The sequence below is a fragment of the Peromyscus californicus genome, unplaced genomic scaffold (assembly GCF_007827085.1).
Source record: "Peromyscus californicus insignis strain IS unplaced genomic scaffold, ASM782708v3 Scaffold_22__1_contigs__length_63687245, whole genome shotgun sequence".
NCBI lineage: Eukaryota > Metazoa > Chordata > Mammalia > Rodentia > Cricetidae > Peromyscus > Peromyscus californicus.
This window is the reverse complement of record NW_026294525.1, coordinates 54,475,342-54,493,930: the sequence shown is the minus strand read 5'-3', so window position 1 is coordinate 54,493,930 and position 18,589 is coordinate 54,475,342. Positions and strand designations below refer to the sequence as shown.

At 39.7% G+C, this 18,589-nt stretch overlaps 1 protein-coding gene and 1 pseudogene across 4 annotated transcripts in view; both read left to right on the top strand.

Annotated features, from left to right (window-relative positions):
* Hace1 (HECT domain and ankyrin repeat containing E3 ubiquitin protein ligase 1) overlaps positions 1-18,589 on the top strand; it is a 111,508-nt gene that overhangs the window by 76,139 nt on the left and 16,780 nt on the right. For 3 of the 4 annotated variants that reach the window (XM_052751388.1, XM_052751387.1, XM_052751390.1), the window contains 3 exons: positions 3,191-3,340; positions 3,855-4,051; positions 14,251-14,382. In XM_052751388.1, coding sequence (XP_052607348.1) covers positions 3,191-3,340; positions 3,855-4,051; positions 14,251-14,382 — 479 coding nt within the window. The remainder of the gene's footprint in view (positions 1-3,190; positions 3,341-3,854; positions 4,052-14,250; positions 14,383-18,589) is intronic. The other variant, XM_052751389.1, reaches the window with a different exon arrangement.
* On the top strand, positions 4,058-14,240 carry LOC128118638 (protein YIF1A-like; annotated as a pseudogene).

Genomic DNA, 18,589 nt, shown 5'->3' with positions numbered 1-18,589 from the left:
TGCTTATTTTTCCTGAAAATATTCTCTCCCCAGTATTTGCACTTTTGAAAGAAGAGAATATCTTAACTATTTATGACTTCAGACTGCAGCACCCAAAGTAGCAGCAAGTGCTTGCTTAATGGGGAGAGTCAAGCGAGGCCCCACAACGGGCTGTGTGGGGCAGAAGTCTGTAGGCATGTCTCTGTTGAACAGTGCCCCTGCCACACCTGGAGTAATGGAGATTACTTCAGCTCTGTAGCCTTTCATTGTTTGCTGAGAGGTGAATTTGGTGTTTGTAGTTTTCATGACAAGTTTAACAAAACAACAAGTTTAATTACGTAGGCCTAGTCTTTAAAGCTAGAGTCAGCACACTGTGGGTCTCTGTTCTTTGCAGTTTCTTACTGAGGCAGTTGAGTTGCACATGTCCTTCATTAGATGTCTTTGTAAATGATGGAGTGAGAACAGAGTATGTGCAGTCATACAGACTAAGACTTTGATTTGTTCATTTCGTAATTCATGTAAGTCTTCTCTTGGGGACCATGGTATTAGTAACTTAAAATCCAGGTGAAATATTCCCCGTTATTAGGTGTGGTTGTCATGAAGGAATTACATTTGGGATTTAAGAATTCTTGATGTGGGGAATGTTTAGGTAGACCTAATGTTTATAGTATTGTAAAAAACTTATTTTCTTATCAAATTGAGACACATGTAATTTAGTGGTTAAGAGTTTGGCCTTTGCAGTGATAGTGGTGTGAATCCTGGCGCTCTCACTTTTCTTCCCATGAATATTGGGCCAGGAACTTAACCATTCTGAACCTCAGACTCCTCTCTTAATCATGATGATAATCTGTGTGGTAGAATAAGAATTTAGTTCGATAGTACATGAAAACACAGCTCAGTCCCTGGCACAAGGAGAGTGTGAAGTAAATATTAGATGTTCTTACTTATGTTTTTGAAATGCTTTCTTATGCAATAGGATTTCTGTTTTGAAAAATGTTCACTATTTCTTGAAAAATATTTCAATAAACCTATTTGTTTAAAAAAATTACCAGTTTTTAAATTTTTTTTTTTAGATTTTTTGTTTTTCAAGTCAGGGTTTCTCTGCATAGCCCTGGTTGTCCTGGAACTCTCTGTGTAGACCAGGCTGGTCTCGAACTCACAGAGATCCACCTGCCTCTGCCTCCTGAGTGCTGGGATAAAAGGTGTGCATCACCACTGCCCAGCTTAAAAATTTTTAGATTTTTAAAAATTATTTTTAATTATGTGTATGTGTGTGGGTATGTTCATGTAAATGCAGATGATAATGGAGGCCAGAGGTATCAGATTTCCCTGAAGCCGGAGTTACAGGCAGTTGTGAGCTACCAGATGTGAGTGCTGAGCTCTGAACTCTGGTCCTCTGGAAGAGCAGTAAGTGCTTCTTACCACTGAGCATCTCTCTAGCCCAGTTAAACAGTTTTTAATACTGAAACTCAGAAGCTGGCAGGGTCACAGGTATATTTAAACTTAATGTTTAACAAACTTTTATTGTTTTAAGTGATCAAGTAAAAGTTCCTTTCCTTAAGATTTTTGTCTATGTACTTTTAAAAAAAATTTCTTTTATCTCTTCTTATTAAGAACCTAGTTTTTTCAGAAACTTGTTAGTGAAAGAATATACAGAGCTAGGAGAAGAAAATAGAGTCTCCAAAATCTTTGCTGGTACATCTATAATCTAGCATTATTCCTTAAAAAGGTAAAAAATAGAATTATTTTCAGCACTTTTTTGGAATTATGATTACGATTATCTTTGAAGTCTTTGTGGCTATGATGTCACATCTTGCCTTGAGATAGGAAGTTCTTGTGAGAGGCAGTTCAGAGTGAACAGCATGCTTCACGTGCCTCTTAAGTCATTCAACAAGTGTCCAAATTTTTACTTCACACCTGTATAAACAGTCACAGCAGTTTAGTTCTGTGTTGCACTGGCAAATCAAAGATCTCTGAAGCACCAAGTGAATTGTTGTCCAAGTATTTCGTTTTCTTTTTTTTTTTTTTTTTTTTTTTTTTTTTGGTTTTTCGAGACAGGGTTTCTCTGTGTAGCTTTGTGCCTTTCCTGGAACTCACTTGGTAGTCCAGGCTGGCCTCGAACTCACAATGATCCGCCTGGCTCTGCCTCCCGAGTGCTGGGATTAAAGGCGTGCGCCACCACCGCCTGGCGTATTTCATTTTCTAATACCTGCCCACTTTTCTTTGCTGCTGTTTCATTAGGTTTTTCAGTTAGTCTTTGTTTTAGTCTTGTTGTCTGGAATAGTACTGCAAAGCTTGAACTCAGTGTATATTTTACTAGATGAAGGAGTGAATTTGTAATCCACGTTAATGGCCAGAAAAAGTTTTGAAGGAGAGATAAAGTCAAGGTGTGGCTTTAGATTTTCCCATTTCACCGTCGAAGCCGTTTGAAAGTAGACCATGTGCTGACATTAAATACGTTTGCTGTACTATGCAGTTGTCACCGCTTCTGATTCCAGAACTTTCCCATCAGCCCACGGGGAGATGTTGTACCTCTGAGTCAGCTCCCTCTAGCCTCAAGTAACACTAATTTGTGACTGTTCTAAATTTGTCTGTTCCATATAGTTCATAGAAATGAATCACACTGTTAGGTAGTTTTTATCAGTAATCATACCCTTGCTGTTTTTACTTTCACTTCTTTAGTAGTCGTTTAAACTTGATTATTTGCCTTTTGAAAGAATTGGATGAGTTTTAGGTGTAGCAGATTTTCTGATCATTAGTTGGCATTAATAGGCATCACATTCAGTGATTAGGTCTATTACTAAAGAATGGTTCTTTCCATAGTATTGTGTATCTTAACATGCAAAATCTAGTGAGTACTGGGCATGTATAGATGAATGAAGCAGTATCTGCCTGAGGTTATAGCTGAATAGCTACTGCCACAGTTCCTAGAAGACTGTGTGTATATGTGTATGATCTTTTATTTTATTTTACCAGGATCTCTTTGATGTAAGTCAGAAGTATCTTATAACTTTCTCTTTATACACAGATTATCCTGAGAAATATGAATTGATGGTTATCTTTTATACTCCAATTCTAGTTTGTTTATATATTCCACAAAGAACTGCATAATGTAACCATGGCCTCTGAGTTACCTGTGAATAAATTTACCTGCGTTGGACTGTTCTCTGTTGTGCATACGGATCTTACTGCTTTGTATTTATTTCAATAGGAACAACTTTTCAGCCCAATAGCAACTCCTATGTCAATCCTGATCACTTGAACTATTTCCGGTTTGCTGGACAGATCTTGGGATTAGCTTTGAATCACAGGCAGTTGGTCAATATTTACTTCACACGATCATTCTACAAGCACATTCTTGGTATGGGTTTACTATACTTCTGTAGACATTTACAGTGCTTATAACTTTTAGAGAGGACTGATAAGCATTGCCATTTTTATTGAAATAACTGCTGTTATGATTAGAGACCATATGTGTTCCTAAGGCATCTGGGGGCTAGAGGGAGAGAAAAATGTCCTTCTTTTAAGAAGGAGTACATTTAGACATTTTCCACTTGCATTTTAGTGTGTATATGTTTACATAAAGCATCCATTTTTATGCGGGTGTACCTAAAGTAATTGTCATTTCTGAAGCTTAGAGCAGTTTCCTAAATAGCTGTTTCAAAGAAAGACTGCATTGTAGAGATGTAGAGGGAGCAGCAGCTTCATTTAATGGATTTCTAAGTTTAGAAATTAGCATCCATTTAAAACATACCGCAAATTTGATTATATTTTGCTCTTTTTCAGAGTATCTGTAGAGGGCAGCATTTTACCACTAAATAGGTAAAGGAAAGTCAGAAGCGTGTATTGTAACTGCTGTTTTTGCAAATTTTTAGGTATTCCTGTAAATTACCAAGATGTAGCATCTATTGATCCAGAATATGCCAAAAATTTGCAATGGATTTTAGATAATGATATTAGTGACCTGGGTCTAGAGCTGACTTTCTCTGTTGAGACTGATGTGTTTGGAGCAATGGAAGAGGTGCCTTTGAAGCCCGGGGGTGGAAGTATTCTTGTGACACAAAATAACAAAGTGAGTATTCAGATTTTTACCTCAGCCACTCTTAAAATGGCCCTGATTGCCAGTTTCTCTAAATCACTCCAGTATTTGCCAGAAAAACCTTGTCATTGCTAGTAGATGAAAGTGCTTTAAGTTAACCAAACTACCACATTGGAAGACTCAAGTTAGAAGACTATTTCGGTCTAGTACTATAATGAGATGGTTAGCAAGGCAGTCTAGAACACTATTTAGTTGATTGTGGAAGTTAGGCATCTGCACTTTAAAAAAATCTGATTGGAAATATAAGCTAAATGATGATCATTGTGCAGTAATCACTATTGTATATTTTAAAGTTAGATATTACAGCGTTTTGTATTTGAAAGTATGTATGTGGTGTATACATGTGAGCAGGCATGTCTCCAGTGCAGATGTATGTGGAGGCCAGGTGTTGACAGCGGGTTGTTTTTATTAACAGTTGCTTTTTTACCTTTATTTATTGGTGGGAGCATTTAAATGGTATTTATTGACACTCAGTTTAACTGTGTACTTTGGTGTGGCAGTTGTTTTAGAAACTTATACTTTGGGGACACTTGCATGGGAGCAGGTGCATGTAAAGGAGTTCTCCCCACCAGTGGGTGTGATCTGAAAAGAGGCTTACATGCACATCAGTTACTGTGTGACATATGTCTATATAATGCTTTCTAGAGTCCATTGGTAAGTGAGAAAACGTGTGGAGGGTTAGTGTGTGAAGTGGACGTTAAGCTCTGTGGGTGCACACTGACTTCCTCACATACTTGCAGCGACACCTGAGGACAGGTCTGTAGCAACTCAGGGAAGGTCTTCAAGGAGCAGGGGGTGGCTGAGAGGAAACCTACCCACTGTGTCCTCTCTGTGTGTCTGAGTAGTGACTGCACACTGTTTGTGTTTGTTCGGCCCTATTTTCTGAGGCAGTGTCTCTCAGGGAAACTGAAGCTTGCCATTTTGCTATACTGTCTGGCCAGTTGTCCCCTGCGAGTCGCCTTTGGCTATCCCCCTTAAGTTTGGGCTTACAGATCCACACCTCCTTTCTAGGTTTTCACATGGGTTCCAGGGATCTGAACTCAGGTTCCTAAGCTTATGTAGCAGACACTTTATTCACTGAACTGTCTTTTCTGAACCAAATTAAAGTGTTTTGACACAGAAAAGAAATCTCAGTGTTTAAACCTTGTGTGTGCTTTCATGTTCCAATAAATCCTACCTCTTGATTTTATATATGCAGTATACACATGTATAACAATTGTTTTTATTATTATATGCCATCTCTACATGATATTTGTTTTAAATTTGACTTAAAAATCGATGACATTTAATACAATACGATTTTATATTGCTGTATATGTCTGTCGTAGTTAGGGTTCCTATTGCTGCGTGAAATACCATAACCGAAAAGCAAGTTGGGAGGGAAAGGGTTATTTGGCTTATACTTCCACATTGCTGTTCATCACTGCAGGAAGTCAGGACAGGGACTCAAACAGAGCAGGAACGAGCTGATGCAGAGGCTATGGAGGAATGCTGTTTCCTGGCTTGATTCCCATGGCTTTCTCAGCCTGCTTTCTCATAGAACCCAGGACCACCAGCTGAGGGAAGGCACCACCCATCATGGGCTGGACTCTCCCCATTGATCACTAATAGAGAAAATGCCTTACAGCTGGATCTCATGGAGGCATTTCCTCAACTGAGGCTCCTTCCTCTGTGGTGACTCTAGCTTGTGTCAAGTTGACACACCAAACCAGCAGTAGAATAGCTACTGAATTTTTGTAAATTTGTAGATTTAGTAAAATGTGGAATATTTTTAAAAGGCCCAAAGACATAGGCACATTTTTAAAAAGTATGTTTATTCTTTGAGATTTTATGCAGTGTATTTTGATCCTATCTTCCACTCCTACTGCTCCAAGATCCACTCCCACCTTCTTTACCTCCATCAATTTTGTCTTTTTTTTTAAATAGTCCATGAAGATCAATTTTTGCCATTTATTTCCTCCTTTACTTCAGCATGTGGGGCCATCTAGTGGTGTCTGGCCCACCTGTCAGGAGCTGTACCCTTAAATAAAACTGATTGTTCACACCCCCATGTCACCCCAGAAGCCATCAACTTGCAGTAGCTCCTCGGTTAGGGTCGTGGCTCACAAACCCTTCCCATCTGTACTAGACACCACTCCTATGAATTCATGAGTGTAGTTAGTGGTCTTGTCATGTTCAAAAGAACAGGTTCTAGTTGATCATTGCTGATCTCTAACTCTTACAGTCTTTCTGTCTCCTAGGGATACCAGAGCCTTGGGGAGGGGTATGATATAGATGTCCCATTTTTGGCTGAGCACTCCACTTACACTATTCTCTACGTGTTGACCAGTTGTGAATTTCTGTGTTAACCACCAGCCACTGACCCAAGAAACTTACCTGATGAGGTGTAAGAACTGCACTAATCTATGAGTAGAGAGTGATACAAAATTAGAGGGAAGTTTGATCCTGTGTCCATTTAGCAAAATAATAGTAGTAGGTTCATTCATGGGGCCTCTGAGCTCCCCAACCCTGGGTTCTTTGCCAGACTTACAGTACCAGGCTGTACTGTGGAGTGGGCCTTAACTGCAATCAGAAAGTGGTTGGTTACCCCCATGACATCTATGCTAGTATTATCCCCGTTAGCAGATCTTGTCATGTTGGTCATGATTATAGCTCACAGGGTTCAGAGCTGAGAAAGACGATTGATGACTCTTACCCCACAGGAGCACCTTCTTCTTAGCACCTTCTAGTTCTGTGAAAGCTAACCAGCAAGGATGAAGCTTCCTGGTCAGTACCAAGTTGATTTCTCCATGCCCTATGATCAGTGTTGGCAGCGTCTTCTGCAGTAGGGACTTAGATCAGATCAAGAGCAGTTGTAATAGCCTGTACTGAAAACAGGTTTCACAGGTGTGTTTGACTACAACTTGAGCGGAAATATCCCATCCCTTGCATTGAGATTTTATTTGTCAATCATGGTCACATTTTAAAACTCATTGACTTTAATATTCTAGTCTACTGAATTGGGATAATGATAGAGAATTTTAACATTTTTGTTAAGTGAAAAAAATTAGTTGTTTTGGGTAATAGTTTATAAAATATATTCTTAGTTTTACATAGTTGTGAATTGAAAACTTTAGACTTTACATTTTATATTTACACAGAAAGGTCAAGTTCAGTTTCTGGAAATATAATTGGGAGCTGAGGTTTTATTCACTCATACTTAGAGATATTTTTAGTCTTCATGTGACTGTATACACAAGGACATAGAAGCCCAAAGCCACGAACATGGCAGCCCTGATCAGCCAGCCCTGGGATGTTTTGGGCTGTCGGGAACTTCGGTCAGTGCTGGGCAAGAGAAGCTTTTTCAATAGTGTTGGTAGCCATGACTCAGTGCAGCTAGCCTTTGGGTAGAGTGAATGTTGTAGCCATGATTTATCACTCAGGATTTGGAGCCCACGGGTCTAAGCACAGGACTGCAGTAGCTCCAGATCCTCCTCCACCCTTCAATGACACAAGTGGTGGCCATTCCAGCCTACCAGGAGAATACCCAGCCACAGGAGCTGATACAGCCCTCAGTGTCACCACCTGTGTGGTGACCCAATGGCCAGTTTGGCTATGGCAGCTCCATAGCATCCTGAGGAAAGGACTTAGTGTACCAAGAGTTGCTCCACTTTGTGTCTGGGAACAAACTCAAATATTTTTTTGCTGTGGACATACCAAGAAGCTGAGGTTATTGGTCTTCCCCTACATACATCAGAACTGGAAAAATGCAATACAGTCATGATGTGCTTCTGCCCCCACAGAAAGACCTCAATGTTCCTGACCTCTATGTCCCCATAATGACCTTCTTCACATATGTGCTGCTGGCTAGGATGACACTGGGCATTCAGAAAAAGTTCTCTGATGTTTTTCTGTCGGCTTTGTAGCTGCACATGAATCTCTTGATATTTTAATTATTGTCTTCAGGTGGGGTCCGCAGTCAGCAGCACCCCACTGGTCACTCAGGCCATGGCTTGGCAGGGCTTTTGGTTCTATGGCCCCGGCTCTGCCATGGCCACAGTATGTAGGTTTAAATTAAGTTTCTGTGGTTCTATTTATCAATAAGACTCAGGAGTCAAAGGCTGGGGTGAAAACTTAGTAGCTCAATGAGGTTGAGTAGCAACTAGCTGACCTTAAATTTTGGCTGGAGACACAAGAGATGCATCTCCTCCCTCATTCCAGAACCAAAAGCTCCAACTCTGGCCCCCTCCCTTCCCTTCCTGTGCATCTTCTCTTCCAAATTGCTGGCTTCTCTATGGCTAATTCAGGGCAGCTAGTCACTGACTCTGCCCCCTTGATTCAAGGTAAACTTTATTTAACTGTTATTTAACAGTCTTGGAGTGTCATAGTGTGATCAAAATTATCCCACAATAGTTCTTCCAGAGGTGTTGGGCCTTTGTGCAAGCACAGCATTGGTGTGGGTGTTAATAGAGATGTTGGTCCTACTTTTGGACCTCTCCTTGGCCACTGTGTGCAGTGAACTGAATACCTTTCATGTCTTGGCTTGTAGTGGTTACATGTGGAGATGATCCTCAGTGTGCTGTAAGGGTGCTCTTTGGCAGTGATAGCTACTGTGTGGCCTTGGCCTGAACAAGTGCTTATGTACCTTATTGTGCATTCTATGTGGACTGCAGCCTTTGGCTCTTGACATCATGGGGGCCCCAGCCCCTCAGCAGTGTCTCCAGGTTGACATGACCCTGGGAGTAGCTGTCTTTCAGTTCCTCATCATATACTGGCTGACCTTCCATCTGGTCTAGTGATCCTGGCTCCAGGTGACACTGATTTTTCCATATATTGAAGATTTGGTTTTTTTGAAGAAAAAAAAAAAAGAGGAAGAATGAATGGCAATGTGGTGCCAAAGCCTAGACCCCATAAGTTCAAGTCCAGTGGCCTTCATCCTGTGTGCAACAGTAATTGATATTGAAGAAGAACGTGATTTTTTTAAAATATAATGAGTCAAGTCCTGTTAAACTGTGGCGCATGCCTTTAATCCCAGCACTCGGGAAGCAGAGGCAGGCGGATCTCTGTGAGTTCAAGGCCAGCCTGGTCTACAGCGCGAGATCCAGGACAGGCACAAAGCTTACACAGAGAAACCCTGTCTCTAAAAACAAAAACAAAAACAAAACAAAACAAAACAAAAAAAACCTGTAAATTGAAATAATAATAATAATAAAAAAATAGTAATCTGCCTATATGTTTAAATCTGTATGAGCATAGTGAATGAAACAGTGACATTTCTTCTTATTATTGTTGTGCATGTGATGTGCTTGTGGGAATGTGCACCTGCCGTGTTGCATGTGTGGAGGTCAGAGGACAGCTGTGGAGTTGGCTCTCTCCTTCCACCTTTGTGTGGGTTCCAGGGATTGGCTTAGGTGGTCAGGCTTGCACTACAAGTGCCTTCGCCCTCTGAGCCCCCTTTTCATTGTCAGATTGGCCACCCTGCGTTACATTTACTGTTTCAGTTCACACTGAAGGTCACACTCAGACAAGAGTATTGAAATCATAAAATCTTTGTTAAGTAAGTGATTACATTTCAACAAAAAAACGGTAGACATTTTAAACATGATTCTTCAATGTGAATGCTGTGTCTGGTGAGTAGATCTACCTCTCCTTTCAGATACATGTAATATGACAAAGTGGAAAGATCCTTCCATGCTACTCTGTGCTCTTCAGCTCTGTGTTTATGTGCATCTCCTAGCAGCCCCTTCCACCCTTAACATAAGTTTTGTTTAGATTTTTTAAATATTTATTTTATTAGTTATTTTGTATATATGTCTTTTGTTGAAAGCTAGAGGAAAGGAAAGTGATAGATAAATAATTATAAATAAATGATAATATGCTCATTTTGAGGGGGGCCATTTATTGTGGTCTCATCTAAGGTTGGAATACTATGGTAATAAGGATCTCAAAACTTTATTTAACTAGTTACTTGGTTGATTACAGAATTTTGTAATGATTAGGATTGGTAGTAGCTGTTAAGCATTAGTATGTTAATAATTCTGTCTCTCTTTTGAGATAGTGTCTTAGTTTCTTTTCTAATGCTGTGAAGAGATACCATGGCCAAGGCAATTTATAAAAGAAAGCATTTAATTGGTGGCTTGCTTTCAATTTAAAAGCGCTAGAGTCCATGATAATCATTGCTAGATCCTGGCATCAGGCGGGTAGGCATTGTACTGGAGTAATAAGTAAGATCCTGCAGCCTGATCCGCAGTTGGATGGGGGAGGAAATAGTGAGTGAGTGTGTGTGTGTGTGTGTGTGTAAACTGAGAGTAGCTTCAGCTTTTGAAACCTCAAGAGTTATTCCAGTGACACACTTCCTTCAACAAGGCCACACCTCCTAGTCCTTCCTAGTTTCACCAATTGCAGACCACACATTCAAATATATGAACCTGTAGGGGCCATTCTCATTCATATAGGATCTTCTGATGTATTACAGGCTAGCCTTGAACTCTGTGGGGACCAGGTTGGTCTCAAGTTGTGTAGTCCTCCTGTCTCAGCTTTTCTACAGTGCTAGCTAGCATTACAAGTGTATGATGTCATACCTAGCTAAGATGTAAAATCTTTAAAATGTAACACATCTTAAATTAGTTCATTTGTCTTAAAATTGATACTAGCATTCACAAGGCAAAGATAGGAGGCTCCTGAGTTCCAGCTGGGGTGTTAGTGTGAGTAGTTGTGGGTGTTTGAAGTAATCATTGTCAAGAAATGTTGATTTTTGTTACCTTGTTTTGTTACCTTATAAAGAGATAAGGAAACACTTTAGAAACAATTTGGGGTTTATCGATCAATGCAGTTTCTATCGGTCAAGTCGTAAGAGTTTGTAATGCTAGAATTTTTATTATTCTACTGAAAAAATAATTGACACCAAAATTCATTTGACTTTAGTGTGAAAATTGGGATACGAAGGAGCTGATATACACAAATCAACTGGTAATCATGGTCTGGATACTGAAGTAAATGTAGGAAATCATATTAGAAGGAATAGAAGGAAATGTGAGGAGAGAGTAGTATAATTGCAAGAATTAATTTAAAAACAAAATGTGTGGAGATAGTAGGAATATGTACTATTCCGATAGATGTGGAATGCAGCTATGGTACGTAGAGTTCAGTTGAGTAGTGAGAATATGTTCAGGCTTCACATGAAGATTTTTTGTGTATAAGTGTATGGATATTTCGTATGTACATGCATATGTGTGGAGTATATGTGAATGGTTGCCCTAGTCCCCTGAGACAGGGTCTCTTACTGAACCAGGAGTTAGCCCTAGTGATGGTTCTGTCTGAGTCTCCAGTGCTAGGGGTTGCAGACCCGTGTGCTGGGGTCAGGTCCTATTGTCCAGTGAGCATTCACCCACCGAGCTACCACTTCTCAGTCCTGAATGCTTTGTCATTGGATATGGTCTCAGACAGTAGTTATCAATAATACTTCATAAAATCAAAACCTTAACAAAAAAGTAATTTTTGTTTAGGGAAAGTAGGATCTTATATAGCACTTTAAGCATATTTCCCCCTTTTATTAAAAATAGATTCTTTGTTCATACAATAATATATCCTGATTACAGTTTCCTCTCCCTTTTCTCCTCCTGGTTCCTCTCCACTTCCCCTCCCTTCCAGATCCACTCCCTTTCTGTCTCTCCTTAGAAAAGAATGGGTTTCTAAGAGATAACAAAACATAATAAAATATAATAAGATTTAAAAAAACCCCATCACATTGAAATTGAACAAGGCAATCCAACAGGAGGAAAAGAGTCCTAAGAGCAGGCACAAGAGTCAGAGACCCACTTGTCCTCAGTCAGGAGTCCCATAAAAATCCTAACCTAATAGCCATATTATATATGCAGAGGGCCTGGTGAACTGGTGTAGGCCCTGGGCTTGCTGCTTGGTTCTCTGTGAGCTCATATGAGCCTTGCTCAGTTGATTTAGAGGACCTTGTTCTCCTGGTGTCCTCCATCCCCTCTGGCTCTTACACATTTTGTACCTCCTCTTCTGCAGGGTTCCTGTATCTTAAACATATTACTATCAATATAGTTTTAGTGAGAGAGTAGACATAGAACTAGAAGGTGATGGATGCTAGTAACGAATGGACAGTTCTGCTGTTGTCACTTGCAGATGTTGTGTGGGTGTGTGTATACACACACTCCCTGAGGTCACATCCTGGAAATTTAGTATATATTACTGTTTGATTGTCTGGTACACATGTTGATCTCTCAAATAACTGCCTGAATGTAATTGGTAATAACGGATTAGTCCCTGTTGTAGGAAAATACTTTTGAGCGGTGGGCAAGTAGGATTCAGAGATGGTGGAGGGTTGAAAATAGAAGTGGCTGCTTTCCTTGTGCCAGATGAGGTGTGGCGAGGCATTGACTGTGACAGTTGTGTAGCCTCAGAGTTATGGAGAAATCCTGGTTTGCAACTGTATATAACATACTGGCTCAGTGCCTTGAACAGTGTGAGATCAGTGCCAGAACAGTAGAAGGAAAGGGAAGCAGGCATCCCACTTTGCTTCCCTCTGCAGTTTGGGGATCACAGACTGGCGTGGAGGAAAGTCTGAGCAGAGATCACAGAGGAGTGCTGCTTACTGGCTTGCTCAGCCTGCCCAGGAGTGGCTCCACTCACAGTAGGCTGGGCTTTCACACATCAATGGTTAATCAAGAAAATGCCCCACAGACTTGGCTATCTGATGGAGACATTCTCAGTGAGGTCTCTTCCCAGACGATCTGGCCGTCACCACAGCAGGCTTTCTTCATTCCTGCGGGTGAGGAGTGTGTATAGTATCTGCACCATAGTTTTTAACTCTTGGAAGCATTTTAAAAAAAGACATAAGTGATCTAACATCTGATAGAGTTTATGTACACATGTGATAATTCTGTGCCAAATACATTTTTTTATTGCTTGCTGAATTTTAAGTGATTCAGCTTCCTATGAGGAAAATATGGTTTAAGGTAAAATGCATTATAATTCTAATGTTTAGGAAATTGAAGCAGAAGGTTTCTAAGTTTAAAACAGTCCTAGACTACATAATGAGATCTATTTCAAAAGAGAAAGAAAGTAAAAATTTTTAAATAGTAGATAAAGTAAGCTTTTTTTCGTTTGTTTTTTGTTTTTTTTTTTTTTCGAGACAGGGTTTCTCTGTGTGTCCCTGGCTGCCCTGGAACTGATTCTGTAGACCAGGCCTGCTTTTAACTCAGAGATCTACCCGCCTCTGCCTCTGAATTGCTGGGATTAAAGGCATGGACCACTGTGCCCAGTTTTAAGTAAGCTGTTTTAACTCAGAAGTGAATTGACTATGGTAAAAATTGGCCAGATTCAAAGTATGCACAAAGCGTATTTGATAGATGTATACATTTGTTTTATAACGTATTATTATTCAATAAGGTAGCAGTAAGGTAGCAGCTCCTGTTTTTGCATCTTGGAATATATGCTCATAAAGAAAGCCTTTGTCTTCAGAGATACTACATTCTAATGAGGTATTTTGTTCCAAAGAACTGGAAGTACTCCCACTCAGTACTCCAAAATTACTTCTGCTTTTATTTTCTGTGGTTCTGGGGATGAAACCCTCTCCTTGTATATGTTAAGCAGATGTTCTACCAGTAGATTACATCCTCAAGCCTCAAAGGAGACCTAAGCAGGCTTCACTTGGGGAATAGCCATAAGGCCAAGGAAACAGGAGTGGAATGGGATGCTGTTAGCAGCAAGGTAGAGTCAAGATTATTTATGGCCTTAAAGACTAGAAAGTATATTTGGATTTTGTCTTCAACTCCCAGAAAGTCAGTAAGGAAAAGAGCACTATGACTTTAATGTATGTAATCTATGTGTCTTCAGTCCACTGTGGCTGTGGTGTGGAGGAGCAGCAGTTCAGAGGTGCAGATGGGAACAGGGATGACATGTACAATAATCTGTTGGTGTGCTAGAGTGGAGTTACTGCAGCAGAGCCAGATCGAGAGTGCTTATGCTTGGTGTGCAAGGAGTCATGGGGATAGTTGCAAAGATTTGGGCCTGATGGCTCAGCAAATGTGTTTACTGGTTTGCTGAGGGGTGAGTATTGGTGCCAAGTTAGTTCTAAACCCTTGTCTCTTACATGAGAAACAGCTGTATCACTACTGGCTTAGCTATATGAAATTTAAAATGTAATTATCACAAAACTTTCTTTTTTATAGGCGGAGTATGTCCAGCTTGTTACTGAGCTCCGAATGACAAGAGCCATTCAGCCTCAGATCAATGCTTTTTTACAGGGTTTTCATATGTTTATCCCACCGTCCCTCATACAACTGTTTGATGAGTATGAATTGGTAAGGAAGAACACGTTCTTTCTTGTTACACTGGAGTACAACTCACATTTAATGCAATTTAGAAATCCCTTGAGGCTTAAGGATGTAGTCTACTGGTAGGACACTTGCCTAACATATACAAGGAAGGGGCTTCATCCCCAGAACCATAGAAAATAAAAGCAGGAGTAATTTTGGAGTACTGAGTGAAATTTATTTAATGAGGCATTATTGTTTAGAATTTATTAACAATATTAACAATTCTTAATGTGAAATGTCGTGAGGTAGGATAAAGAGAAAAATGAAAGAAGTTTTTGATGTCTTTGATATGGAAGATGTGGAAGGCCTGTCTTTCCAGAAGCTATGTATTCCATGTTGTTTCTGAAACTGTAGTTTGGTTACATGGAGGTAAAGGTGGCTTTTCCTAGCCCCGTATTTAAAGAGTTAAGAGGGGCTTTTCTTGTATTTGTGTATCTTCTCTACTTTGTTATTTTAATGTGTGTGTGTGTGTGTGTGTGTGTGTGTGTGTGTGTGTGTGTGTGTGTGTGTGTGTATCTGTGTGTGTATTTACACCATTATCATATATATAATTTTATAATTCTTTATTTCCATCCTTTGAGTGGTCTGGTCTACTTTCTTTGTTCGAGTCCCCAATGGATGTTTTGTTTTGTTCTTCAATTTGCCTGCCTTTTACTGTGACCTAATAGAATTTATACTTTTATATTATCTGTGTCCGATTTTTGCTTCCTTTTTGTTGTTATTAATAAATTACTGTCAAACTTATTGAGTAGTCTAAAACCTTAACAAGACACAGTATTTTAAAGAGAGCATGCGCAGCTGCTGTGGTAGTTACTGCTCTACTACTGTGACAGGTGTCTGAGAGGGACGAGCCTGAGGGAGGAAAGGTGTGAACTGATTCATATAGTTCATTATGGTGGCGAAGGCATAGAGCAGGGCTACTCCTCGCTGTGGGAGCAGGGGCATTAAGGATGCTTGTTCACATCTCAGCAGACCAGGGAGGAAAGACCCAGAGACAGATCTGGCTGAGAGCAGGGGACTTACCGTGGAATAACTGGGCAAGGATTGTGTTAGCTCTTTAAAGCATGGGAGAATTCTGCTTTCTCTATTTCTCCTAGAGTATCCAGTTCAGTGTAATACGGTTTCAGGGTATGTCTGTGGTTTTCTGGATTGGATTGGTAACTGTTGGTGCCTTCACTTTCTTCTCTGAATCTGTGAGCTTGAATCTTCTCTTAGTTTTGCCATAGGTGTCTTTATTTGTTTATATTTTCAAAGAATCAACTCTTTGTTTCATTGATTTTTGTATTTTTTAGGTTTCTATTTCAGTAATTTCTACCATGATTTGAGACCTGTTATTTTTTATTATTTTTAACTTTAAAAATTGTGGGGCTGTCTGTCTTTCTGCTTGCTGTGGCATGCATGTGATTGCATGTAGGGACCAAAGGACAACTTGAAGTAGTCGGTTCTCTTCTTTGGCCATGTGGGCTTCTGGGTTCTAATCAGGTCATGAGGTGTGGTGACAGGTGCCTTTACCTGCTCAGCTGTCTCTCCAAATTTCTGTCGTAAATGTAGTTGTTTATAGCTGTCAACTTCTCTCTTAAGACTGCTTTAATTTATCTTGCAGGTTTTGGTGTGCTGTGTGTTCTTTTTCTTTCAATTCTAGGAAGTTTTTTTCTTTAATGATTCATTCATTATTTAGTAGTGCGTTGTTTAATCTCCCTGAGTTTGTATAGTTTCCCTTGCAGCTTTATTCTGTTGTGGTCAGATAGAATGCAAGAAGTTAATTTAGTTTTGTGTGTATTTGTTGAGACTTGCTTTGTGTCCTAACATCATCTACCTTAGAGAAAGTTGAGTGGACTGCTGAGAAGACTGCGTATGCCTCAGTCAGTGTTGGACACATGTTCTGTAGTCCACTTGCTCTAGATGTCATGTGATTCTAATGTTTCTGGTGTGCTTCTGCTCTGTTGATAGCAGTGCTACATACCCAGCCCCAGGGGAGAGTCTTCTTTTCCCCTTTCTGCTGTTGCCCTGAGTGGGGCTCTTTTTCCTTAGCTGTTTAGAATGTCCCTTGCTTTTCTACTGTCTCCTCCACACCCCACTTTTCCCCAGCTTACTTTCTTGTGCCTTTGGCCAAGTGTTCCTGAATGTTGCCTGCTCTGTTGCATTTGGCAGGTTTACCTGTTTTGAAAATAAGTGAAAAACAAACAAAAAATACCTCAACCTTTTTTGGTGAAACTCATATATATATATTGTTGTACATAATTATAATTCACTGAACAGTACTTTATTATGTCAGTTTCCTTTTGTCGTTCATACTCTTGAACATTGATGGGGTCTTTACAGTTCAAGACTGTTTCAACTAGTTGTGCTGTAACTATTGTAGTTTCTCTTTATGAGAGTATGTGCATATGTTCTGTGTACATGGAGTTCTCATCATAGAACAGGGTCATGCTACACCAAGAAAGGAAACTTTTTATAATTTTGTGTACTTACTTAAGGATTCAGATTTGATTCTAGAGTTTTAGTGAGGAGAAAGCACATAGTAGCTCCAATATCCTATCATCAGTCCCTGTCGGTAGAGAGTCCAAGTAGAGATGAATGTCAGATTGAAAGTAATAACAGAGGTTATCCCTAGGACATATGTAACACAATTCCACTTAGAAGCCTCATGCCAGATGTTGGCATGGCCATCCTCCCATATTGTGCTGCCTCTATCATACCTGAATATCAAAACTCCGAGTCAGAGGAATTCTAGTCAATCTAATTTCTATGACTCATGTTCCATTAGTGTAGCCTTTATAATATGTCTAACAGTTGTTTTGTATGTGTATCTGTGAGTATTCACACACATTTGTAGTTTTTATTTGTGTTTAGAGACAGGGTTTCATGTAGCCCAAGCTGGTGTCAAATTTGCTGTTTAGCTGAGGATGACTTTGAACTTCTAAATCATCCTGCCTCTACCTCCAAAGAGCTAGGATTACAGGTGTAGGCCACTTTGTTGTATCTTAAAACATTCAATTTTTTTTATTGTATTAAAAATAAATTATTGCCTAGGAGTGGTGGTGCATGTCTTTTAATCCTAGCATTCAAGGGGGCAGAGACAAGCAGATCTCTGTGAGGTCAAGGCCAGCTAGGACTACACAGTAAGACCCGGTCTTATTCCCTGCCCCTCCCCCCCAAAAAAACCCTCAAAACAATCTTGTTTAAAAAAAAAAAAAGAGAGATTAATTGGAACTTACAGTACTTTTGCTATATGAACTTTATTGTGAATTTCTCTTTTGTTATATGTCATCTTAACTTTTTCCTTAGTTCTAAGGAATTAAGAAATAAATCATTAAATGTCACCGCTCTAGAGGTGGTGGAAGCTGGGAGAATGGAGCCCCCAAATGAGGTGGATAAACTCTGGTGCAATAGCCAGTTTGATTCGCAGCATCAGACGATTTATAGTCTGAGGGTTAAGTGTACATGAGTAGAGTGTGCAGTCACAAATCACACGTGGCAGGTAAGTTGCACGTGGTAGATAAGCCACATGCAGCAAAAACTTTTCCGTAAAGGCATATAAACAAGTAACAGTAGGCAGTTGGAACAGATAAGCTGAAGTAAATTCATTCCTTTTTGCCACACCTGGGAGGGCCATGAAAATACATGCCAAGAACAGATCTGTGGTTTTGAAGAAACTGACATCACAAGACTCTTGTCTTGGTTTCTTGGAGTTTTCTCACAAACATTCAGAAATCTCCATATATAGCTCCCTTCTTGGACTATGTTCTGACAATAAAATAATCAAGCAATGTCTATTAAGAGTGTAAAACAAAAACAGAACAAAACAAAAAACCCATGCTACCTTTAATTCTTCATGGAGACAAGAGGCCAGTGGATTTCTGTGAGTTCCAGGCCAGTCTGGTCTACACAGTGAGACTCTGTCTCAAAAAAAAAAAAAGAATGTTTTTTTTCTCTCCTTAAATTACAACAAATGTGATATTCATAAAAGAGTTCAAATTTTTTAAGAGTGCAGTTGTAGTAATTATTTCATAATTTTATTCATAATAATTTTATTCATTATTATAATGAATAATGATATTAAAAGCTTATCTTTAGTCTGAAAGGGAAGATGATTAAACTCATGAATTCTAAGAAACATGTAAAATTCATTTCCATGCTCTTTTGCAGATCTGTGTCAGCCTACCAGGGAGCAGAGTTTTCTCAGGGGGTT